This window comes from Triturus cristatus, chromosome 8 (genome assembly GCF_964204655.1).
Source record: "Triturus cristatus chromosome 8, aTriCri1.1, whole genome shotgun sequence".
Taxonomy (NCBI): domain Eukaryota; kingdom Metazoa; phylum Chordata; class Amphibia; order Caudata; family Salamandridae; genus Triturus; species Triturus cristatus.
The window spans coordinates 877,998,232-878,024,137 of NC_140591.1; the positions used below are offsets into that span (position 1 = coordinate 877,998,232).

The 25,906-nt window shown below is 46.0% G+C and overlaps 1 protein-coding gene across 1 annotated transcript in view; it reads right to left on the reverse strand.

Annotated features, from left to right (window-relative positions):
- APOO (apolipoprotein O) overlaps window positions 1–25,906 on the reverse strand; it is a 999,638-nt gene that overhangs the window by 121,487 nt on the left and 852,245 nt on the right. The window contains exon 8 of the mRNA XM_085622412.1: window positions 17,069–17,165. Within this exon, the coding sequence (XP_085478538.1) occupies window positions 17,109–17,165 (57 nt within the window). The 3' untranslated portion in view covers window positions 17,069–17,108. The remainder of the gene's footprint in view (window positions 1–17,068; window positions 17,166–25,906) is intronic.

Here is a 25,906-nt window from a genome sequence, read left to right on the forward strand (position 1 = left end):
AAAGGAGCCCCTGTACAGGGTTTGGATAAAGCCCCAGGAAAGACATCTGTAAGTGCTTCATTAAAAGGGAGTAAAGGTTTGGATGGGGTAGGTCCCGTCTGAAGCACTTCTGTCAAGACATTCATCTTGACTGCCACTGAGGGTAATGGTAGGTCCAGGACCTCAGCCACCCTCCTTACCACCACAACAAATGAGGCACCCTCCTCAATTACTATGGTGGGGGGGTGGGGTGGGGAAGACCACGCCAGTGTCCTGGAAGGTGTCCAAAGCACTGGCATCTTCGAATTCCTCATACCACTTATCGTCAGTGTCCTGTACAGGGAAATGGCAACCATAAGAGTACTCAGACCCATCTCATTCGCCCCCCAGTCCAGGCTGGTTTTAAGAATAAGACACTGGCTCCGACATGAGTGGGCTGCCCCCCATTGGCACTGGAGCTGGCATTGGATGGAGCCCATACGGCTCCGTGGCGGAGTAAGGAATGACAAAGGGGATGGCGCCACCGCGGTACGTCGAGTTATCGAGATTCAAGCAGGTGCCTGGGAAGGTTGAGGTGTATCAACTGGCACTTCTCCAGATCTAACAATGGATCCAAGGGGCCCAACTGGTGCCGGGGACAGAGCCATCCAGCAAGATCATAGGGGACCCTCCCAAACCCATAGGGCCCAGAGGCGCTCCAGAGGGGATAGGCCGCCCAAATATGAGGTGCAAGGCCTCATAAAATTCTGTAAACTGGCTTGGGGCCGCTCTGGCTCCCGAAAACTCTGAGAGGAGCAGAGATGGTCAAGGTGCAGGTACTATCACAGAACTAGGCCTCGAATGCCAATGCTTCCTCTTCTCGTCAGACTTCTTGCTCTTCTTACGCCTGTGGGACTCACTCTATTTCCACAACAACTTCGACAAGCGCCTGGAGCGGCTCCGTGAACGATCTCGGGACCTTCCTCTCAACCTAGATCTTGAGCGTCGCAGCATCGCGCGGTGTGGAGCTTGAGGAAATGGGGACACAACTTTTGTGTGAGAACTCCATGAGAGTGCATGTGTTCCCATCCCTCTCTTCCGTGTGTTTTCCTTCCCCCAGATTTAACTCACTGAGTGACCGGAGCTTTGTATTTCCACTTTTTTCATGCTGTTTTAATTATTTTCTTGCTTTGTTTGTTACTGTCTACAATTACATTATTTTTTTCATATACAAGCAACGGATAGCTCTGTCACATCCTTTTCGTTGCTTTAGCTATATTCTTGGTTTGAATGTTGCTGTCTACTCTTGCTTTGAATGTTGTTGTCTACATTTGCAACATAAATTCATGTGCTGTAACTTCCTTTTTGCTTCTTTAACTGTATTCTTTTGTTCCTGTATACATTTACATTATTTGTTTTATGTGCGCACACCCATGTCCTCTGTTATTTCCTTTTCACTGTTTTAAATATATTCTTGCTTTGCTTGTTGATGTCTACATTTAGAACATTATTTGTATCATATTAATACAGAGCCTGTGTGCCCTGTTACTTCCCTTTTAAATTGGTTTGAATACGGCCAAACCCATGCGTGTTACTTAGAGTGCTTAAACGCATGTTCACGCTATGTTCCTTTGCTTTAGTTTCTTCCCCCTCACAATTCCTGTGCTGGACTTGTATGTTTTCAATCCCTATGCACAGGGTTGGGCTGCCCTATAGGCCAGTCAGGCAGTGCCCAACGGCCAGCTCTGACAGATAAGCGTGCAGGCCGTTTTTTTAGAGCGAGGCCTACCAGACAGCATAGCTGTCTGGTTTGCTGAATCCTTCTGGGGAAATTTATAAAAGCTTCCCTGTGAATGCATTACCCCCATTACTTACCATTGGCTTTGTGTTTTGTAACTCACAGCTGCTTCCTTTATATGTGCTGGCTCTATTTGTTTTAGGATGTCCAGCTTGAGTTAGTCTCTCCCGTTGAGCATAACCTGCTTAACAGGGCTCCTTGTATTCTTCCACGAGTGCTTACTTTCTGTAAATAGGTTTCTAATTGTTGTTCTTATCTAGTCACATTTTCTGTGCATTCAAAGACAGAGGTCAAATATCAGGCTGTGTCCTCTGAGGGAGCAGGGTGGTTACTTTTCCTTCTCTGACTTCAAAGTGACGGATATATATGACAATCTTGCTGTGGAAGGAAAGGCTATTTTCTAACACAGTAACATGTTTAAATGTCTATAAATAAACTGTGCAGATATTTCAGAGCATATCAGAATTAGGAAAGCACAAATTAAGCACTTTTTTGGGAATTCTGAATTGTGGTGGAAACAAATATTTGAATACGATCCTCCACAACACTCTACGCATCTCTATGCCATTCCATGACACTCCACGACATTCTATGCCACTCCACGAAGCTCCAGTCGACACACCACTCCATTACTCTCTATGCCACTCCACACTACTCTACTCCATTTTATGCCACTCAACTCAACTCAACTCAACTCCATTCCACTAACTTTTAGTCAAGGTGAACAGCAGCCACATAGGTGCACACCATGGATATAACACATTGGCAATGCCAATAGCTCATGCTTATGAGAGAACTATTGGCTTTGCCAATGATTGTTAGCGGGCCTGTTTTATGGCAAAGTGGACATTTCTTTTTTTAAACGTTTTATTGCATTTCAGTGAGCATTGTATATTACATACCAGTCATGTATGACAATACAGTAAGGTTTGAGTATACAAGACATTAGACGGCAAGTATACGTAATCGCTCTTTTGTATTGGGTAATATATTGGATATAGCTGAAGCAATACAGTTTACTCATGTAACTGGTCTGTAACAACAAACAAATGGAAAATTAAACAAAGAGTACCTTTATAAACCTGAACCCTTCACCCAGAACCCCAAACTGTCATCTCTGATCCATGTCTCTATAAATTGTGTGATACGTAAGTAGTAATGTGCCATGAATAGGGCTATCATTGTGTGATTATGGTCTTAGAGAATGGGGATTGATGGCTAGTGTATATTGTTGTCATCTGGGCGGGGGGAATAGAGCCACGGGAGGGGATGGGGGTCGTGTGGTGTATCTTTTAAGAGATGGGTGGTACTCAGGGTCTTTTGGGGATTTAAAGGTTTCCAGTAAATCGTCCCAAATCATGGCTAAAGGTCACCTACGGAGACTACAGTATTCCTTCCTGTGTAGAGCACAACTCGCAGCTGTGCTCCAGCATATGGCATCCTCTCTCCAGTTCAAGACTAGTAGCGCTCTTGGGTATTTTCAGTGTCTGGTGATCTGCCGCTTCGCAAGTAGAAGCTCCAAAACCACAAGCCTATCTGCGATTTTAAATCTTTTGGGTCTGGGTTGGAGGTTCTGTAGGCAGTGTTCAACATTATCCCAGTGGGTAGCACATGTCAGTGCGGCACGTATATCCACCCAATAAGAAGTCAATGCTGGGCAAGCCCATCGCATATGTAATAGGTCTGCGGTGTCTGTGTGAAATCTAGGGCATGTAGGGGGTGGTCGCAGGTAAGATTGCAAGAAGTTTCAGCGGTGTTAGGTATGCTCTGTGTATAAGCAGGAATTGTATAAATTTGAACCATGAATTGTGAGAGATCTTGCATGGGTATTCCAGGACAAAGCGATATTCCTAATCACAAATGGCTTGGGCAAGATCCTCCTCCCATTTTGTTCGTAGGGATTCCAGGGATGCATTTATTGGAGTATGCAGTCATCTGTAAAGACATTTAACTAGATACCTACCATGCCCCATGCTATACACTGTTTGTACCAGTGTATGAGTAGAAGGCTAAGTACCCAGCGGGGTCCAGTATGTGCGGAGGTATTGAATAATGGTGATGTGTCAAGAAAAGGGAATATGGTAAACCATGGAGTTGTGTGAATTCTTGGTGTGACGCAAGTTTGCCCTCTGTGGGAGGTGAGGGGGCCCTATTGTTTCTGGTAGGAGTAATCTATGGAATATGCCTACTTTCCACGTGTTGTGTATAGCCTTTTTCTTCTAAGTGGTAACCCGCTAACCAGTAGGACAGCTACCAAACTACTCTGTTGAAAAACAGGCTTTAAAATCAGGGGCGCCCAGCCCTCCTTCCGGTCATAATTGCGTTTTGGGCAGGCTGATCCTGCGTCATCCTGTACACCAGATGAGCACAATCAATAAAAGATTAGTGTTTTGAAGATCTCCATGAGGAGAATGACAGGCAAATTGACAAAGTAGTATAACAAGCGGGGCAACATCACCATCTTGGCCGGTGTCATCTGACCTGCCACTGACAGTGGCAGTGTGACCCAAAATGTACTGTGGGATTTCAGCGATGTAATGGTTTTCATAAGATTCCTGGCTATTAAGTCTTCTGAGCCCCTGTAGATCTGGATGCCCAGATATCAGAATGTGTGGTGATCATCCATTTAGTACATGTACCTAGGGGGAGAGTCTTGCATTCCGTACTATCCTGAAAGGTGAATGCATGGTATTTCACATGGCTGACCCGTAGGCCAGACAGCTTGCCAAATGATTGGAGTAAGTCAGATACAGGTGTCATACCTATGCCAAGGTCCTGGATATATAAAATCATATCATCTGCATATATGGAAACAATATGGTCCGTTGGTCCTTGTGGGATTCCACAGGTGAGGGCCACATGCCCAAGTCATTGTGCCAGGGGCTCCATAGCGAAGACGAATAATAGGGGTGACACTGGGCATCCCCGTCTGGTACCCCTGTCCACAAGGTATTGTGATGATATATGTGCCCCTGTCCTTGCTCTTGAATTAGCATATAAGCGCCGAACCCATCATACATAAGCTGGAGGAATACTGAATTTTGCAACAACTGAGAACATATAGTCCCAAAGCGTCCTGGCTAAATATTCGCTAACTACCACTTCCTCGTGTATGTCTGGGTCACTTAGTATTGTATCTAGTCGCACATATAGGTCATGCAAGTGCAAAAAATAATGAATAATGTTGTTCTTCCGAATGTTGCACCCTCCAGGAATCCACCAATTCCCATTGGGCTTCCCATTCTCTCAGGGCCCTTGCTGATCTAGCTACTGGTGTGTCCCTTATCGGCAGGTGGGAGCGGTCTGAGTCTATATCCGCTATACAGTTGTAAATCCCTCCCATTAGGACAGATTCTATGAGGTGCGGGACCAATGTTGCAGAGGGCCGAAAAGAACGAGACATGATCCGTGTTGGGGTCATAGATGCCCCCTGTGGTGATGTCGCGTCCATCTAGTGTACCGTGTACCACCACATACCTTCCCTCTGGATCTACTAACTGGCCTGTACATTTAAAGGGTTCCCTGCCTTAATCCACACCAGCACCCCCCCTGGCAAATGCTGAGTAATCTGTGTAGAATGCCTGCCCTTACCACCTGCGCTGTAGCGCTGCCCGTTCCTTCGCCTTGTGGTGTGTGTCCTACAGGAGTGCAATGTGTATTCCTCTCTTGGCTAAGTATGCGTAAACCTTATGTCTTTTGGTCATAGAATTCATCCCCCTGACATTCCAGGAGAGTACTTTATATTCTACAGGGGGAGCCACAGTGTTCTCTGAGATGACCCTCCCTCCCACTAGGAGTTCCTGGGATTCTGATCACTCTAATTTTCCTTGATCTTGTCAGTGCTCCCTTGCCCCTCCATGCATATTCCCTCCCCTTCCTCCCGATAACCCCCAGCCCCAACCTAAATCCCAACTCCCAGACCCCAGGACGGGCGTAAAAACAAACCCCATCCAAACTAGACACTAACGGGTGTCCAATCGCGAGGACACTCGCTTAACAACCACCGGGATGGGCTGGTGATATAGTCTCAGAGCGGAGCCCCCCCTCCCGGGTCACCCCCATTACTATGAGCTCAGCCCACTGGGATTAGGCCCGAACAGTTCCGTTAGGGCATTGCCCTCGTGGAGGGCCCAGGGGGCAGCACCGAGCCATGTTCCACGCTAACTTTGAGACCGTCTGCCCTAGATAATGTCATCTGCCGGTCTCGGGGTAAATTGAGGCAGTTCAGCGTTGGTTTCCTCTGCTGAGCTAGTGTCCTTGGTTGTCTCAGAGCTTTCATCTTCTTGGTCACCGACCGAGGAATGTGGGTTCCTGTCTGGGTTACTAAGTTCGGCGAGTGCTTTGATCACTTTCCCACATTCTCGCTGGTTTTCCGCCAGTGTGGGGGCTCCATTTTTTGTGGATCTCGGCATTTCTGGGTATCTCCCTGGCCTCAGCCTGTGGCCTCAATTCGATTCCGTTCCAGGCCTCTTGCGGTGTCAGGAAGAATTGTTACCCATTAAGCGCGATCACCTGCAGTCGCGCCGGGAAAATCATTGCGTAGGGAACGTTCATCTTTCTGTGGCGGCTCTTCACTGCCAAGAAGGTTGTTCATTGCTTCTGCACTTCCTTGGTGAAGTCCGGGAAGATCATCACTTTGCTATTAAGTATTTGGAGGTCTTTCCGTGTGTGAGCTTGAGCCAGAATATGGTCCCTGTCCCTGAAGTGAAGGAGTTTAGCTATTCTGGGGCGCGGGGGTGCCCCCGGCCTGGGGAGGAGGGGGGGGGCGTATAGGGACCTTATGAGCCCTATCCAGTGTGTAAAATTGGGATAGGCCATCTGGTGCCACTTCTTTGCGGAGCCATTCCTCAATATAGGACAACGTATTTTACCCTTCTGCTAATTCCGGAACCCCCAAGATTCTTATGTTGTTTTTTCGTGACCTATTTTCACTCTCTTCTGCCCTCTGCACTAGGATCTTGATATTGTGTTCGATAAGGGATACTGTCTTCTGCAATGATGCCAGGTCCGGGGTTATCTCTGTCAGGGTTCTTTCATTTGAGGTGACTCTCTCGGACAGCTTTCAATAGACATCCGTCAGCAGGCTAAGGTATGTGCCAATGCTGTCTATCTTAGATTAGAGTGATTCCTGGTAGGATTTAATCACATACATTATGTCGCAAACTGTTGGGTCGTTCCTGGGAGCTTCTGGTGGGGGCCCCTCTGCTCCCCCTTCATCTTCTCTCCGGTCTGTCAGGGGTTCCCAACTATGTCCTTCCGGGCCCTGTTTCTTGTTTATTTTCCCCATGGTTTTCGGGTTGCAGCGCTTTAGTTTGGTTCAGTTGTTGGAATTCAGGTATTGGTGAACTTCCAGCTCTGAGTTCCTGCCTCATGTGGGAGGGTCCGATGCTCCCCTGGAGGTAGGGGCCCTCAGTGGGAGCACGCTGTGCTGTTAACAGTACTACCCAGAGTATCTCCCAGGTCCTGGTTGCAGCCAATTCCCCTCTACTCCGACCGTAACCAAGCTGTACGTGATCTCCGCAGCCACCGACAGGCTGGGTCTCTGAACTTGATTTGGCGCTCTGTGTCCTGGATATAGCGGTTAGTTGCCTAGGGGGGCAGCAGCTCCGAGGTGCTCATTATGAAACTCCTCAGGGGGATCAGTCAGAGGTTGTGTTGCGATCGTTCTGTTAGAACCCCTGACTCCCAAGGGGTTATCTTCCACTGCAACCCTACTTGAGCCCAAAGGCTGGGGGCCGTGAACCCTTCTCCACTGTCCTCAGATGGCTGCACTTGTTCTACTGCACCTGTTCTACGGTATCGATCCTGCAGGCTGTGTAATGTTGCCCAGATCTCCACTTAGGCATAGTCCAATGGCTTGAGGCCACACTGGCCGTCACCTGGGAGGGTTCCTCTTTCTCCAGGGCCGCCAGGCCTAGTGAGTGATTTCGTGCTTCAGGTAGGCCCCGCTGCCACTTCCGCCCTTCTCTAGCGATGCCTCTATTTACCCCGGGCACCTGGCTATGTCCGTTCCAGGGCTCCCCTGGCCGCTGTTGCAGTTATGCTTCCAGTCTGCTCTGTGGTGCTTGTAATGATGCACCCCCACATGAGGGGCACTAGGACCTGCCCGAGGGAGGACGGAAAGGGAGGAGCCGGGGGCCAGGATCGGCAGTTAGCCGATACCCAGGAGATAGCGAGGTCGAGAAATAAAGAGCCTCCAAAGAACCACGAGTGTCCGTGCTCCTTTTGTCCACGCAGGACACTACATCTGGCGACGAAGGTTGGCAGACCCAACACGCGAGGGAAGGCTAACTCGGTGTGGCCCCTGGGAAAGGGAAGCACCTAGCTGCGTGGGGCCGGAAACCGCGTGGCAAGTGAGTAACGGCGCGAGCATCCTCGCGCGCTGGGAGCCCACCCAGCCATCCGGGAGTGTGCCAAACTGCCCGGAGCTCGCCCCGCCACACCGAGTGTGTATGTGGCATGTACTGAGGGCTAGAGCCTGCCGCCTGCCTACTCGCCGGGAGCCCACCCCGGCGGTGACTTCATTCAAAAAAAAAAAAAAAAAAAGGGGAACCGAAGAAAGAGCTGCCTCACCTGGTGCTTGGCCGGAGAAAGTGCCGACTGAAACTGACAAGCGGTGAGTGAGAGAGAGCGTGAATAAATAATCTAGTCCCCGGTGAAGAGAAGGCCAAATCTCGTGCAACACGAGACTCTCGTGGCGGCCATTTTGAAGTCAGGCAGTGTTATCCAATCCCCTGTCAGGGATATTCGGTGGCCATTTTGAAGTCAGGCAGAGAACCTGAAATAGCAAACAAGCACTGGTGAGTACAACGAACATAGCAAACAAGCACTGGCGAGTGCAACAAACATTGTAAACAAGCACAACGAACATTGTAAACAAGCACTGGCGAGTGGAACGAACATAACAAACAAGCACTGACGAGTGCAACGAACATTATAAACAAGCACAGACAAGCGCAACGAACATTGTAAACAAGCACTGGTGAGTGCAACGAACATTATAAACAAGCACAGACAAGCGCAACGAACATTGTAAACAAGCACTGGTGAGTGCAACGAACATAGCAAACAAGCACTGGCGAGTGCAACGAACATTATAAACAAGCACAGACAAGCGCAACGAACATTGTAAACAAGCTCTGGTGAGTGCAACTAACATAGCAAACAAGCACTGGCGAGTGCAACGGACATTATAAACAAGCACAGACAAGCGCAACAAACAACGAGATGCCCGAGTCCGCTTCGGCTCCCATGGGTGTGCTGGGAGTCTCGTTCCTACGCCCTCCAGAGCCCCTCACTCTTGAATCGGGCGGGGGCATGGGCCTGCGGTGGCAAGAATGGCTAGAAGATTTCACGGACTTCATGAAAGGGTCTCAGGTAACGGACCTGGAATAGAAACTGATTGCCCTCAAGAATCTGGTCGGCAAAGAAGTTGGACAGATCATAAAAGAGCTGCCTATTGAGTCCGCTGGCTCATATGATAAAGTCTGTGAAGCACTAAACCGCAAGTTTCTGCACAAAAAGAATGTCGACTATGAGCGATACACTTTCAACCTAGCTTCACAGGAAAGAGGTGAACAAATGGGTGTATTTGTCAGACGTCTGAGACGCTTGGCAAGAAACTGTGAGTTTGATAATTTCTCCACCGAAGATGCCCTCCGACTAAGGATCATGGAAGGCTGCCTATCAGAGCCCCTGAGGCGCAAACTGCTAAAGAAAAGCTACCCGCTAGAAGAGATTGAAGAAATGACAGAGTTGAGGATCAAGCCGATGAACACGCAAAGAAGATGGAAGCCGGGAGAAGTGAAAAACGTGAACAGGCATTCAGAATGCAGTCTCGACAAGTGCTTGGACGGTCCTCACCTCAAGTGCGCTCCTCCAGATCCAAGAAACAATACCACTCGCCAAGCAACTCACGCCGAAGCGCGAGCCACACTCAAACGATCGGAAAGACAATTGAAATGCTACAGATGCGGCTACGACTTCCCGCATGCAGACGCATGCCCGGCACTAGGACAACAATGTCGGAAATGTGGCAGAAGCAACCATTTCGAAAGCATGTGCGGTACATTACACAAGGATGACCAATGAAGACAGACCCGGCAACACCACCCCTCGGGCAGTCGTCACCACGTCAGAGCAGTTCAGGATAGATGAGACTCATCCACAGGGTCGTCACAATCCAGCTGTCACTCCTGCCGGACCTGTCAATCTCGACGGTCGTCATCGAGAGAATCCAGCTCCCTCTCACCCATCCCACAAGACCGAAATGAATATATCCACTTCGTGGCTGATCCTGATCGGCTAAAAGAATACCCACGGCTAGACATCAGAGTTGGATCTCATCACACCAAGTTCGTACTGGACAGTGGGGCGTCACTAAACTACATACCTGTAGCGGAATATCAAAGAATGAGGCCGCCTCCCAAACTGGTCGACGCCTATGTGCAAGTATACACGTGGATGTCAAAGAAACCACTGCCGTGTCTTGGGAAGTTCGCAACCGATCTATCATATCGCGATCGCACGATACAAGCCTACATTCACGTGATTGAAGGGCCTGAGGCAGACAGTTTGTTAAGCCTGCCCACTGCAGAAAGACTAAAAGTGATAGACATACTATACAAAGTGGATGACAGACGAGATGTCATTCAAAAGTTCCCCAAACTTTTCCAAGGTCTCGGAAAAATGAAAAACTGCCAAGTCAGACTGCACATCAACGAACAAATCACACCGGTGGCCCAACACCACCGAAAAATCCCATTTCACCTGCAAGAAGCAGTAGAGAAGGAGTTACAAGACCTACTAGAGGCTGACATTATAGAGAGAACGGATGGTCCCACACCATGGGTCTCCCCAGTCGTAGTAGTCCCAAAGAAAGGAGAGACAAGCCAAGTCCGCCTGTGTGTGGACATGAGAGCACCTAACACAGCGATAGAGAGAGAGAGACACCCGGGCCCCCACATCAGCGACATGATCACGTCACTCAACGGAGCAAAAATATTTTCAAAACTAGACCTCAACAAAGGATATCACCAATTAGAGCTGCATGAGCGGTCCAGATACATCACGACGTTCTCAACGCACCTAGGGTTATTCCGGTACAAAAGACTCAGTTTTGGGGTGTCCTCAGCAGCAGAAATATTTCAAGAAGCAATTAGAAGAACAATTCATCATGTGCCTCACGTACTAAATTATAGCGATGACATCCTGGTAAGAACATGACAGAGCGCTAGATCGGGTTTGTCATGCACTGACAGAGGCAAACCTCACACTAAACAAGGACAAATGTGAATTCCACAAGCCAACGCTGAAGTTTTTTGGACACATATTCTCCGGAAATGGCATGAAGCCAGATCCTGAAAAGGTAGCAGCGCTAAATGACACACCGAGCCCAGAGGACGTTGGCGATGTACGTTCGTTCCTAGGCATGGCCAGCTACTGCTCCAGATATATACCACAATAAGTCACCCCCTGAGAACGCTCACCGAACAAGGGCAGCCGTTCCTGTGGTCCACTCATTGTGAAGGGGCGTTCAGAGAGATCAAGAAAGCGGTAGAGTCGGCTAACAACTTAGCCTACTTCAATCCAAAAAAGAAGACAGAAATCACAGTGGACGCCAACCCAGTGGGGCTAGGAGCCATCTTAGCGCAATATGACAGAGAGGAAGACCGACGGCACATTGTAGCATATGCCAGCAGGAGTCTAACAGACACAGAGAGAGCATACTCCCAGCCAGAAAAGGAAAGTTTGGCTGTCGTATGGGCGTGTGAACATTTCCACATATTCATCTTCGGAAAACACTTCACCCTGGTCACTGACCATCAGGCTCTGATCACAATCTTTGGAAACCCTCGAGCAAAAATGCCGCCACGGATAGAGAGATGGGGGCCTCAGGCTACAAGAATACACGTACACCATCATACACAAGCCCGGAAAAGCTGAAAACCCTGCCGACTATATGTCCAGACATTCGACCAAGACCCGCCGATGCGAGCAATCGATTGCGGACGAATACATTCACTTCGTGGTAGATCAGGCTAGACCCCCTGCAGTTCCGCTTGAAGCCATCTGCGAAGCGACACAATCTGACGTCACCCTACAAGTAAAGAGCAGGATACAAATGAACAGCTGGCGACAGGCGCAAACAAAGGGACAAAATGACCAAGAGATGGCAGCGTTCAAGCACGTCCATGAAGAACTGTCCATAGCGACCAATGGTCTCATCCTAAGGGACACGCGAATTGTGATCCCACGACAACTAAGACAAGGGGTCATAAACCTAGCACATGAAGGACACCGGGGCATAGTAGCAACGAAAAGAGCACTCCGCGAAAGAGTCTGGTTTCCAACACTGGACCAAATGGTGGAAACAACACTGAAGGACTGCCCACAATGTCAACTGGTGAGACGTCCAGATCCCCCTGCACCGCTACAAATGTCTCCACTACCGGAGGGCGTCTGGCAACACGTTGCCATTGATTTCTTTGGGCCATTCAAGTCAGGCCAATATGTGTTGGTCATCATGGACGAATATTCCAGATTCCCCATTGCACAACTATGCACATCCACGAAAGCATCCAGCGCCATATCAATACTAGAGAAAGTCTTTGCTGCGTGGGGCATTCCTCAAGTGGTGAAATCCGACAATGGGCCCCCATTCAACAGCCAAGACTTTGCCGACTTTGCCCAACACCTCAACTTTAAACACCGGAAGATCACACCACTATGGTCCCCAGGCGAACGGAATGATTGAACGTTTCATGTCCACGATCAAGAAAGCAATACAACAGGCGGAACTCACTCGAAAGAGCATCCAGACAGCACTGAACGAGGTACTAAGAGCCTATCGAAACACACCCCACTCCACCACGGGCAAGTGTCCGGCCACCCTCATGCTAGGACGGCCCGCGCGCACTAGACTACCAATGATAGGTGTCCCCGAGAGTGAACAATACCCCGACTCTGACCATGAGGAGACTGCAGCCACAGACAGGCTGAAGAAAGAGAAAATGAAGGACTACGCGGATGAACGGCGACATGCCTCTCCCACTGAGATCCGAGAAGGAGATTGGGTGTTCGCGCGACAAGAGCAACACCGAAAGACTGACTGCAGATATCACGAAACTCCACTGAAAGTGGTGCAACAGAAAGGAACTATGATCACTGCGGAAACTGACGGAAGACGAGTTACCAGAAATGTGACATACTTCAAGAAGTGCAGCCCGAATGTCAAGGAACTAATGACTGAACTGCGAGTTGAGAAAAGAGAACCAGAGACTCCGCCCCGCTGCAGTCAGGCACTGATGGAAATCACTGGCGAACATGAGCGAGGCAGTACTGATCATCAATCACGCCCCAAGCGGACCATTAAGAAACCATCTCGCCTGATTGAAGAACTGTAAGGTCGAAACTGTCTTTTCTTTTGTTGTTTCTATTTTTTTTTTGTTTACAGGGGAGGGGAGAGTAATGATGCACCCCCACATTAGGGGCACTAGGACCTGCCCGAGGGAGGACGAGGGCGGGCGGAAAGGGAGGAGCCGGGGGCAGGATCGGCAGTTAGTCGATACCCAGGAGATAGCGAGGTCAACAAATAAACAGCCTCCAAAGAACCACGAGTGTCTGTGTTCCTTTTGTCCACGCAGGACACTACAGTGCTGTCGGCCTCCCACCCACCGCAGGCGCACCAGTTGGCCTATCGCATCGGGCCCTGGATTATCTCTCGGCCGCGCTCCGACTAGGCCTCATTACCACCCTCCTCTTCACCTCACCTCCCTGTTACACTGCAGCGACGGGCATCTGGGAGCATCTGCTCTGGTAACGTTGCCTGGGGTCTTCCCGGATGTCCTCTCTAATTGGTCGCTCAGCCCAGGTCACAATAAGAACGTCCCCACCGTTTCACCGCCTCCTCACCGCCCCAGGCTTCTGCTGGTTCCTTGTCGTCACAGCCAACTCGTATGGGGGCCTCCGACAGGAGCAGCGAGGCCGTATTCCGGGCTGTTAACTTTACCCGGCCGCCGGCTATTGAGACAGCACTTCTCCTCTCTGCGCTGGCTTTCTCCCAAGCGGCTCTCAGTTGGGGTCAAAGGGAGACCGCCATCTGAACTGGAACAGCCCGCTCTCCACTTTCCTCAACACTGCGCCTGCAGCCGGCTCCAGAGGGCTGATTTCACATCCCTCGGTTAATTTAGTGGTCCCAGTCACGCACAAACCTGTGTGAGAACCGAGACACCAGGATGACAGGTAAATAGGGTTCGCCGGACGGAAGCTCCTCAATCCGCGTCCTACTCCATTGGTGTCAGGCCATGCACAGGTCCATTCCAAAATCCTGTGTAATTCTGAATTAATACAAATCAGCCAACTGCTGCAGCAGGAAAAGACTCTCCTCTATCATACTTGTCAGCAGCTGTTTAGCAGCACCTGCGCTGCTGTATATAGCGATTTCACCCTGCTTGCCTTGCTGCCTAATAAGTACTGATATTCTCCTCGGCCAAGGAGACGCTCCGGTACTCATGTACAGAAAATGTATAAGTGCTGGTTTGCAGTACTGTGAATACCAGCCAATTTAAAGTACTGCTTAAAGCTCCATGATATACCGTCAACTTCAAAAGATTACAGCATTAGCAGAGGTAATACCGTATTCAACTTACAGCACATAGACTAGTAATCAGAGCTAAGTGAACGGTTGAACAGACAAGATAAGCGAAACAGAACTCTAGACGAGAGATCTGAGTATTTCAAAGGCTGGGGGACTGAAGGGGTGAGAAGATGCATATGAGGGATTGTAGATTTTAGTATGGGGATGATCAATTGCACAGGAAATGTGGGCTTCAGTCTAAGTAGCTTAATGGAGTTTGTTAGGATTATAGGAGGCAAATTAGTTTTGTAGTAATGAAGCATGGTTATATCTGACGACTGCAATTTTATAGAAGTTTAAGGCAAAGTCTGAGGCAGATAGTGAGAACTTAGTGAGGGATGTGGAAGGTGGAGGCAGCAGGGAGTTAATGGTATGAGCACGTTGTGGATGTGAACACGAAGAAGAAACTTAAGTCACGGAAGTTGGCAGATTTGGCTGCATTTATTGCCACTCTGAGGTCATCCAAACCATGTCTGTAGTCACCAAAAGGTTCTATGGTCCTGTCATTGTGTAATTTAAAGAGGAGCAGCTGCATTTTTGTTTTCACAGTGTGAATGTTGGGTGTAATTCACGGTTGCAGGTGGTGGGCTGGGGGAAAGGCTGCCAGCTGGTGAGAAGGTACATAGACAGTAGTGTGATTTGATTTCACCATTTCATGAAAATTGTCAAAGGAGGTTGAGTGAAGCAGTGGTTTTAAGGTCATTATGAATTTGGATTAAGAATTATGATTGGCTGGCTTAGAGATCTAAAGGAGTGGGCAAAGGCATTAGAGAAATACCTTGAGATGGTCAGGCAGTATGAGAAACTGAAAGATGACTTTATAGTCCGGCACTCTTGTATACAAACATTGCCACACTCACAAGATGGAATATTCCCTCCCAACTACTATGCTCACCTGTCAGTAGTGGAGGGAAGAGCAAGAGGAATATGGGAAAATAGTACAAAGTAGTAGACATAGGAAAGCGAGAAATACATTGAAATAGACAAGTATGAAAAGGGATTTAAACTGTTTATTGTAAAAATGTGGTAGGATCTGGTAAATTCTAGCACTGAACAGAAAGACCACTTAGAGAGATTCACATGTAAACTAGAATTTTTCAAGAAAGTGTACATTACCACTGTAGACATCTGAGCCGAACATTAATTATTTAGTTTAACTTTATTTAAAATGTTATATATGATACATTTGAGGTTTTTGTATTTCTTCGCTCACAAAAGCAATAAAAATGTTTATAAAATGGAATGCATGGAAAGCTCTTGGTAGGGCTTTCTGTTGGGTGACAGAGGTTGTGTAGGCAGAAGATTTGAAGAGTCGGCCCAGAAAAGAAGGGTAGCATGGCCAGATGAAGAACAATCGATCGTTAAAGGGGAGTGGGTTCTTGATCAATATTTAGTAGGGGGTACCTGGAGAGGAATATGGCATATAGGGATGAATTAAAGTTTTTGCTTAGGGCCCAACTAAAATCCCCATGGATTACAAAAGGGTTGTTGGGTGAAAGCAATTCTATCAAGGTGATCAATGCTGCAAATAAGTAGCCCATTGTGTTTCCTGCATGTTAGATGATGATATATGTACTGTATGGAGCAGTAATTGTGAGATGAATGGTGCTGAAAGGGTGGAGTGTGGGACCAGGTCAACATAGGTACAGTTGTAGGAGATTTGTTAATAGGAATACCTATATCGTCACCTTTTTTATTGCTCCGGGGATTGAGGAACAAAGTGGTGCGTTCAGTATCTAGGGCAGGTGGAGCGGTTGTGTCTTTTTAAATCTATCCATGTCTCTGTGATTGCTGTGAAGTTTTATAGGTGGGAGTGGAAGTGGTGGGTGATAAATGCAATTTTGTTATGAACTGAATGGGCTTGCCATAAAATGAAGGAGATTAGAAAGGGATCGGGATTGTAGTCATTGTATTGTTGTGTTTGTTTAGTCAGGAAAGCAAAATAAGGTGGTTGCTAAAGGGTATGTTAAACACTTTCCCTGCCAGTCTTTCTATACATTACCTTGCATTTAATGTTATATTACATTATAAGGTAAGTTTATAGGTTGTGTGGTAAGGCAAGATGGGAGGGGTAGATGAGCAAGATGCCAAAGCTGTAGTGATGACAGGTGCAGGGTAGAGATGGTGTCCATGGAGGCTGGTTCTTTGAAGAGAAAGAGATAGGAAGAGAAGGAATCTCAAGAAGGAGGGACCTTTGTCAATGCATTGAGGGACCTCTAGTTCAGAAAAGGTGATCGTGGGAGTCTTGTGATTACAGTATATCGGAGCTATACATTGTGTAAACAACTAGAAATTGATGTAGAGCCGTAGAGGTGAGTACAAATTCACAAGTGAGAAAACATTGGCAAGTAGGGGCAAATTCACTTGCGGGTGCAATTTCACAGGTGTTCCACACCTGTAAGGTAACTTTGACGATAAGTGGTATTGAATGCTATGGGAACTGAAATATTTTAATGTTTGCAATCTCCATGAATATGGATACAATTGTGACACAGAGTTTAGAATTCGCCCTGGAGAATTTAGCATATTTAAAAAAACAGTACTAAATTTTCGCTGCACACACCCTCTACAAATTTACTCTGCCGCTATTTCATACACAATTTAATTTAACCTTTCTCGCTATCTGAGATTTAACAAGAAAAAACAGTAATCTTTTAATTTTTTTGTAGACTTACAAACTTAATGAGTAGTGCTTGAAATGGGCTCGGTTTTAGACTATTCCACAGTAGTCGTGGTGCCTGTATCTTCTGGTTTGTTTGATATGGCTTCGGGCTTGAAATGAAAAAAACACAAAGATTGCAATTAACAGCAGTCGATGTAACCAAGCACTGGACCATTGTGGTCTGTACGCCAAGCGCTAAAAAAACGTAACAGCAGTTTAAGACAATGCATTACTAACAAGAGAACCAGTATTTTAAAAGTATGGCAATAATCATGTTAAGGTCCTGCTGGATCTATACATAACTATTTAAATATCGGGTGAAGGAACGAATATAATATTATGTGTCAAAGCCTTTCAAAAGAATCTAAGAGACTAGAACATGGGAACTCATACCTTGAGTTTAAGGTCTTTTGACAGCTGGTGATGTATTGATATCATCTCTTGAAGGCCCTGAGAATTCAATAACCATATGGAATTACGTATTCCTAGAGCTAGCTACTGACATTTCTTATGAACTGAAATGTAATACAACTTTAAATATTGTTCAAGGTATTTTTAAATTTAGCAAAAGGAGAAATAAGCCTATGACCCTCTAAGGGTATGCTGAAATCTACAATAAGGTCTATAACAGAATAATCAATGTTTTTAAACTATCACTGATCGATAATTAGGAAGCTGCCTTTGTCTGCTGCTTGTTCAGAATAAAATGTGATGACAATATTATGTGACAGTAACTTTAAACCCCACAGTTAAAAAAAAGTTCTTAAATGATAAAAAGAGAAAGATTCTCCCTTTGCAAATGATGTGGGCATAAATTAACGGCTACATATAAAGACCCTTTGACAAAGCCAATAGGCCTGGTCTTAACTTTCTACAAGACTTCCAGTGAAATGGTTAATAGTTTGATCCAATAACTTTCATACTACAAGAAAACAATGAATACGGGCTTTACCAAGCACAAAATAAAAATGCGGAAGCATATGTAAAAAACATGCTTCAACCTATAAAATAACATCTGTTTTTTACATGTAACACTACACTACGAAGCACTATATCAAACAATAACAGTATAATTATGCTGCACGAATATTAAGTTTATATCACATCATTGATTCAGAAAAGTGAGGAACATCTGTTCATTACTTATTAGGGAAGCACACAGACAGTACGCACTGTTTCAGGTTACATGATATCCCGCAGTTTTTAATATTTGCCAGGCAATGTTTAAGTCTCCATCAAAAGAACTACTATTCAAACTTACTAAAAAGCTAAAGCATTGACTGCTGCCAAAAACAACAACTTCCTTTCCAACTTTACCATGATAAAGGATGAACAAAAAAGGTTCACCATTGCTGCAGCATTCACACATTCTAGCTGTCTATTTAAATCCTAGACTTCTTTTTGTAGGCAAAAGGTCAGCATTCAATATAACTGATAGTTTAATTTTAAATGCCTGTCCTATGGTGTGATCCAAGATGAGACGGACGCTCTCAAACAAGCAAACAGCTAAAGAGGGTGGACCCATTTCCGCACCGAAACTATGCTTTCCTGTGTCTGACCTAACATTTTATTGACTCTCTACCAAAGTCACTTGTGTAAGCAATATTACTAACTATATGATTTTTTGATGCCTCTCTCTAATCCAAACCTAAAAAGACACACAATATGCTGTATATGTGCTATTTGCTGCTACTCTCTTAAGCAAGCTTGCAGGGTATTTATTAAAGCATTTTAACAACAACTGGCAAAGTAAACCGGTCTGGCTTTGATGTTGAGGTAGTGGCTTTGCCAAAACCTGTTTTCTTTTAATGTTTTTATTAAAATGTAACAGAAAACTTTCAAAGATGGCACCCATGTTTGCGTATGTATGTATGGCCATCTTGTAATGTATTGGAGCAGTCAAAATACTTTATTTCCAAGAAAACATTCATATAGAAATACTGCACACATTGCCTAATTCATAAAAATTGGAAATTATAAATATCCTAAAACAACAATAAATGGTTCGATCCATTCAACCACACACATGTATAAATTATACAAATACAACCATATGAACATTAGAACTTCTCCATGCCGTGAGTCAATACAATTCACAACCCAAAACCTCACTTGTGTTTAAAACATTTTAAAAAGAATAGTAGCAGTTTAACCAGTAACAAACAACTCATTTCACCTCAATAGGTATTATAAAGTTCAATGTGTATAGCAGCTTATCACAATCTCAGGGATCTCTCTTAATTATGTTTCATTCATGGGCAAATTTACCATCTATAAAGATATTCCTATTAAGAGATCCTCTTATTGCACTTAACATCTACTTACTAAGTAGCAGCGCAACAGTGCCAGCCTAGATCTTAAGTTATAAGAGGGAAGAATGTAACCTGATTTTTTATGATTTTACACAAGTATTGGCCAGTGCTATAGCTACATCTTGGAATCTGAGGCTATAAATCAAATCTAAACCCACATCCCTCAATTGAATGAATTGCAATGTATTGTTACACTTTGTCAAAAACCATTGTAAGATATTTGTTCACAAATGCTCGCATAGATGGCCAATCTGGATTTTAATAAAGTATATCAACAAGCATTGGCAATGCCAATTGATCAGGCTTATAAATGCACCGTCAAGCCAGACCTAAACATCCATGTATGTTAATGATTGCCTCCTCCCATCTGTGCTGCTGCCAGAGAAAACACCATCAGTTCTCTAAGACACTTTAATAGCAATACAATGGCATGTGTGTGCCCCTGAAAATTCAAGCCGAGGCAGCTGGATAAATAAACAAAATTATCACAGCTGCATGGAGGGAAACCCTTTTTTTGTGGAAGCATATAACTTCTACTCAAAACATGTACTCCTGATTCCCAACATGTGGGTTAGTCCAAAGCCCTGAGTCCTTCAGGAGGCAAGGGGACGTCATACCCCACCAGCAGTGTGCAGAGAGGCGTGTTAGCAGAGTGGAGGAGAAAGGAGGTGTGACTTCCGATAACCTCTCAGCAATCTGGCTGTGTGGGATTTACTGGAGGTCACAGGAGGTCTTCATCCCCCAACCAGAAGCACACCAGCAGGTGCGATTGCAGAGTGGTGGAGAAAGAGGGAGGCTCCGGCTTCATGCCGGTAGAATATACTTTTTTAAAAAATTATAATGAAAGGGTGCCCCCCCCCCCCCCCCCTTGGCCGTATTTGGCCCCGGGGGATCCCATCATCCCCTTGGACCTGACTTTTATATGTTTAATTAAAAAATGTTTTACAAAACAAGGGAGGGGGGCCACCTGGCACCCCTCCCATGTAGATTACAGCTTTGAGGACCCCATCGCCCAGAGCCCGGTGTTTCTCTTTTAAATCTTTTTTAAATTAAAGAAAGGTGCCGCATGACCCCCTTCCCAGGGCCGATTTTGACCGCGGGGACCCCATCACCTGGGACCTGCCCTTTATTTTTTAATACATTTTTTTGTTTACAAAACAAGGAATGGGGGCCGTGTGGCCCACCTCCAAGGCCGATTTTGGCCCTGGGTCCTGGCCACAATACTGGTTGACCTGGTCATACCCAGAGCAGCCAGTTTCTCACTTTGGGGGCCCCAAGGGGAGCCTCAACGCCCTGTGATCCTTGCTGGCTACCTGAGTCCTGCGGGAACCAGCATTGCTTTTGAAAAGAGAGCTGCTAACATGTACCTCCCACTGTTCAAAAGAAATTCTGCTCTGCTTCGAGAAAGTAAGAGAATTTTCTGCTCTCGCCTACTCGAAGCAGAGCAATGTTTGCTATGGCTTGGCGTGACCCATTGCAAACTGCAATGTCCCGGGGTGGGCACCCCGGGACAATGCTGGAGCCGGCCCTGGGGGACGGCAATCTCCAAAGCTATCAACGCCTCTATGAGGGGATCCACGCGGCCCCCTCCTTTATTTTTAATGTAGCCCCGGGGAGGTGGTGGTCCCCGGGGGTCTACAAAGGCCCCCCTTATTAATCTGTATGTGCCCCTGGGAGGCTGCGATCCCCGGGGCTGCGGAGAAGGCCGTAGAGCCTCCCCTGCATTGTTTTTAAAACAATGTATGTACCCCGCATTGTTTTAAAAATAATTATGTGCACAGCTCCCCAGCCCCCAATTTACATTTACTACCCAGGTGTGGGGGCGGTCCACGAGGCTACGGGCGAAGGGGGGCAGCCTCCAGCATTTGTATACTATAGTGCCCCTGTAAGGTGGTGGTTCCCGTGGCAGCCGCACAGCTCCCCCACCTCTAATTTACATTTACTTCCCCATAGAGGTGGCAGTCCCCGGGGCTGCGGGGGGCCTTGCGCATTTTGATTGTTAAGTGTCCCAGGGAGGTGGCGTCTAGAGGGCTGCAAAGGGGCTGGGCGCCCCCAGCATTTGTATACTATATTGCCATCGGGAGGTGGTGGTCCCCGGGAAATTTGCACGGCTCGCCCACCCCTAATTTTCATTTACTTTCCCAGGGATATGCCGGTCTCCGGGGCTGCAGGGGGTCCCTGCATTTCGATTGTTTAGTGCCCCAGAGAGGTGACAGTTCTCAGGACTTTTCTAAAGCCTAGGAGGGGGGCCCCATGAGCCCCCCTCCTTCATTACCCTCCTGCCCCTGGCACTTCCGGGGGCCGATAATGAATAGAGTCCGTGCTTTGTTTCTTTCCACCCGTTTTTGTCGGGATCCGTGGATCACACCAAAAATGTAAATATAAATGCTTTTTCTGGCCCAGTGGGACCCCCTCCCCTCCGGAAGAGGCCTAGGGGGTCAGGGCGTTTCAACCCTGCCCCTGTTCTTTTTTCTTTTTATGTTTTTTGTGGGGCTCGGTTCAACCGAGTCCCAAGATGGCTGCCAACACTTCCTGGTTGAAGTGTTGGCAGCCAATCAAATTTCAGCAGGTGTCAGTAGGATTTTGGTCTCCCAGATATATTTTTTAAACTTAAATATCTCTGAAACTGTTGAACAGATGTACAACAAATCAGAAAAAGCCTGCTTTCGGGACCAAAATCTAGCTTTCTGACAAATTTGGCGTAATTCCATTCAGCGGTTGGGCTGTAGTGATGTTAAAAAAATTACAAATCCCTATAGACCGCTTGACGGATCACCCTGAAACTTTCAACACAGCAGCTGAACCAAAAAGGGGACGTTTTTTCAAAATTTCAAGTGGCACCAAAGTTATTGGCAAAACAAAAAGTACTTTTCCTATTGAAACTTTGGTCGTAACTATAACTACCTACAGGGGACTGCCAGTAGGTAAAAAACAAAAAATACAAAAAAATATATATAAGGTATGACTATAACTTTAGAATTTCTAATGTTTGTGTACTTTAAGTTTGGTTTGTATAGAAATAAAAAAGATTTCCTAACTATAACTAAGCTTAAACTTTGTTTAAGCTTAGCTATAGTTATAGTTAAGTGCCGGGGAGCCTGTCAATTGGAGCATAAAACCGCAATGTTGTTTCAATGAGGGAACGAGCGGCAAAAAGGCTATTGTAATAATTGATAAAAGGAATACCGGTTGAAGTAAATAACGCAAAGGGTAGCAAAGATCGTAAAATTAAAGAGGGCAATTATAAACGAAGCAGAAATATGGAACGAAGGGAAGCGAAAAGGAATGAACTGCTAAATGATATGTTTGACAAAGGCCAGGAAACAAAAGAGACAAGTACAACTACTACAACAGCAAAAACAGATGTAAAAAGCAAATTAAGAACTTGGGAAAAACAAAGTCGCAAGGAAATTAACAAGGCATGGGAGCTCATCACCCTAAAAAAATATTTGGAGGTACAACGTGTTCCAAGGGGTCTGAGAATAATGCTCATGCCCAACAATCAAGATACTACTAATGAATTACTGCAAGAATGGGGAGAGTTCATTTTAAAATCGTCATTGGGCTTAATTGAGATAGTAGTGAAACATATTGAGATTGGCTTGGAGAAAATAAAGTCACAACTTCAAGAAACAGAAAAAGAAATAACACAACTGAAGCTAACAACGGAAATGAATAAATTTAAAGAGGAATTGGAGAGTCAAATTGAAAGACATGAAGATATAGTAAGGGAAAGGAAACATTCCAAATTCATACTTGACTCAAATGATTATGCTGAAGGCCGAATATTTACTTTTGCGAGAAAGTTTGATGGGTTAAAAGAACAAGTCTCTTGGAATAGTATGACTAGCCTATCCAGCAATGCGTCCTCAATAGTCTCTGCGGAATCAAACGATGGGGAATCAACATCAATGCGAGATACTGTAAAGATGTCTTTTTTAGGGGACATGCGCCTCGTGTTGCAACAAAGACAGTGGGAACAAAATCGCCCAACGCAGCAACACCAACAACAGAGAGGAAGAGGAAGAGGACGGAGGTGGCCGGAAAGAAACTGCAGAGAAGAGGAAAAAGGTGCAAGCGGTGGTGCGGAAAAAATTGGCACCGAAACGAGGAGCATGCGCCAGAGACAGAAACAATAAGTGACGAATTACAAATTGTCAACTTATCAAAAAGACCAATAAATGCAATAGAGACGCGTTTACTCAAAAGAGGTATTAACTTTTGCCCCAAAAGTCGGATAGATCTAGCACAAATAAGAATAGATCTATACCTGTATACAAGAAAAATCAAACTAGCAAAGGTATTCAAGGAAGCTAAATACAGTCAACAAAATAAAACAACACGAGAAGAAACAACTGGAGGCCTTCAGGTAAAAGACTCAGAAAGCTTCCTAACATTAATCAATTTGGATGTGATGAATAGAGATGACATCTCCCTTCAAGAGGCCTGTAGTCAAACGGGAGGAGGCCTAAGTGGAAAGAAGCCCAAATCAAAATTCTACCCTCAATTGGGCCCGGGAAATAAAATTGATTTATTTCAAGATGCAGTAATTCAAGACTTGTACAAATTGAAACACTCCAAATATGATGACAATTTAACAAGAGAAGAAAGGGAGGCCCTCAAGAAACTATCAACGGATGACCAAATTGAAATCAAAATGGCCGACAAAGGCGGAAACATAGTGATATGGGAACGGACGGCGTATATAACAGAGGCACATCGCCAGTTGAGAGAAATTAACAACTAATCCAACCGCAGCAATAAAAAAAATGGTGGATGACAAACTTTCAGAATGGTCATCAAGTGGCCTAATTGATGAGGATGAACGTAAATTCCTGACGGTGACGCATCCAGTAACATCGACAATTTATTTCTTACCAAAATTGCACAAAGATCAGAAAAAACCTCCAGGAAGACAAATACTGTCAGCAAAGGGGTCTTCGCTACTGAATAGGTTGTTGTAACTGGTATTGGTATATCCATTGTTTTGAAAATTTTAGTTTCTATTTTTGAATGTGTGTATCAAAGGTTATATTAGGGTGAGAGGAGGTCTGCCACTCAATCACAAGGATGATGTCATCAGTGATGTCATTTGAGATGTCATCAGTGATGTCATGAGTGATGTCACTGACCATGTCATGATTGATGTAATATGTGACGTCATCAGCAGTGCATTGCGGGCGCGCAAGTTATAGTTAGCTGAACGAACTATAACGGGGGGAATTTCAATGGTTTTGTACGAGTGAGAAGTCCAGCTAACTATAACGCCTCTGAAACCTATGTTTTTTTCAGTGAATTTCTAAGGTTTTTTAAATGCTAATTCCCAACTATAACGTGCCTGAAACCTATGGTTTTTTCAGTGAATTTCTAAGGTTTTTTAAATGCTAATTTCTAACTATGCCTACAGAGATAGGACATGTGAACAAAGAAGAACAAACGCACAGAAAGTAAAAAAAAGAAATGCAGAAAGAAGCAACAGAAGTCCTCAAAGACTAAGAAAAGTGCAGGAAGAAGGATAACGTGCAGAAAGAACAAACAGAAGAGCAGAAAGAAGACTTGTTGCAAAATCATCCTGTACCCTCAACTTTTTCAGACGGATACTGGTGGTAACTGAGTCTGACTAACCAGTCCTAGAGCCAGTACTATGTTAAAAGACACTTAGAATACAGTGAAAACACCTACATACACTAGGGAACACTATACGTTGGGGTCCCCCTATGATTAGCATGACCTCCTCTGTAAGCCTCTAGTATATAATAGGGCAGGGGAATTAAAACTTCCTCTTAAAACGCGCCACAGGGCATGTTTGCACACATCACCTCAGGCCCCGCCCCCTCCCTTCCCTACTGTGTAAACACGCCCTGTGGCCGTTTTAAGTTGGGAGATTAAGTCCCCTTGAATCCGGAGGGTCCCTAGGGTCCATCTTACGCATTAGGTACCTCGAGGAAGCGCCACAGAGCTGCGTTGCAGAGTGATGTAAAAAGGGGCAGGGCCTAGACCACCTCTCTGCAACACAGCACAGTGGCGCTTACTGGAAGCACCTGGTGGGCTAGTTGGGCCCCAGGATCCCTCAGGATTGAAGGTGAATTATTTCCCCAACTTAAAACGCGCCACAGGGCGCGTTTGCACACGTCACCTCAGGCCCCGTCCCCTCCATTCACCACTGTGTAAACACGCCCTGTGGCCGTTTTTAGTTGGGAGATTAAGTTCATTTGAATCCTGAGGGTCCCTAGGGTCCAACTAGCCCACTAGGTACCTCCAGTAAGCACCACAGAGCTGCGTTGCAGAGAGGTGTAAAAAGTGGCACGGCCTGGACCACCTCTCTGCAACGCAGCGCAGTGGTGCTTACTGGAAGCACCTGGTGGGCTAGTTAGCCCCCAGGGGCCCTCAGGATTGAAGGGGAATTATTTCCCCAACTTAAAACGCGTCATAGGGCGTTTGCACACATCACCTCACGCCCCGTCCCCTCCCTTCCCCACTGTGTAAACACGCCCTGCGGCTGTTTTAAGTTGGGAGATTAAGTCCCCTTGAATCCTGAG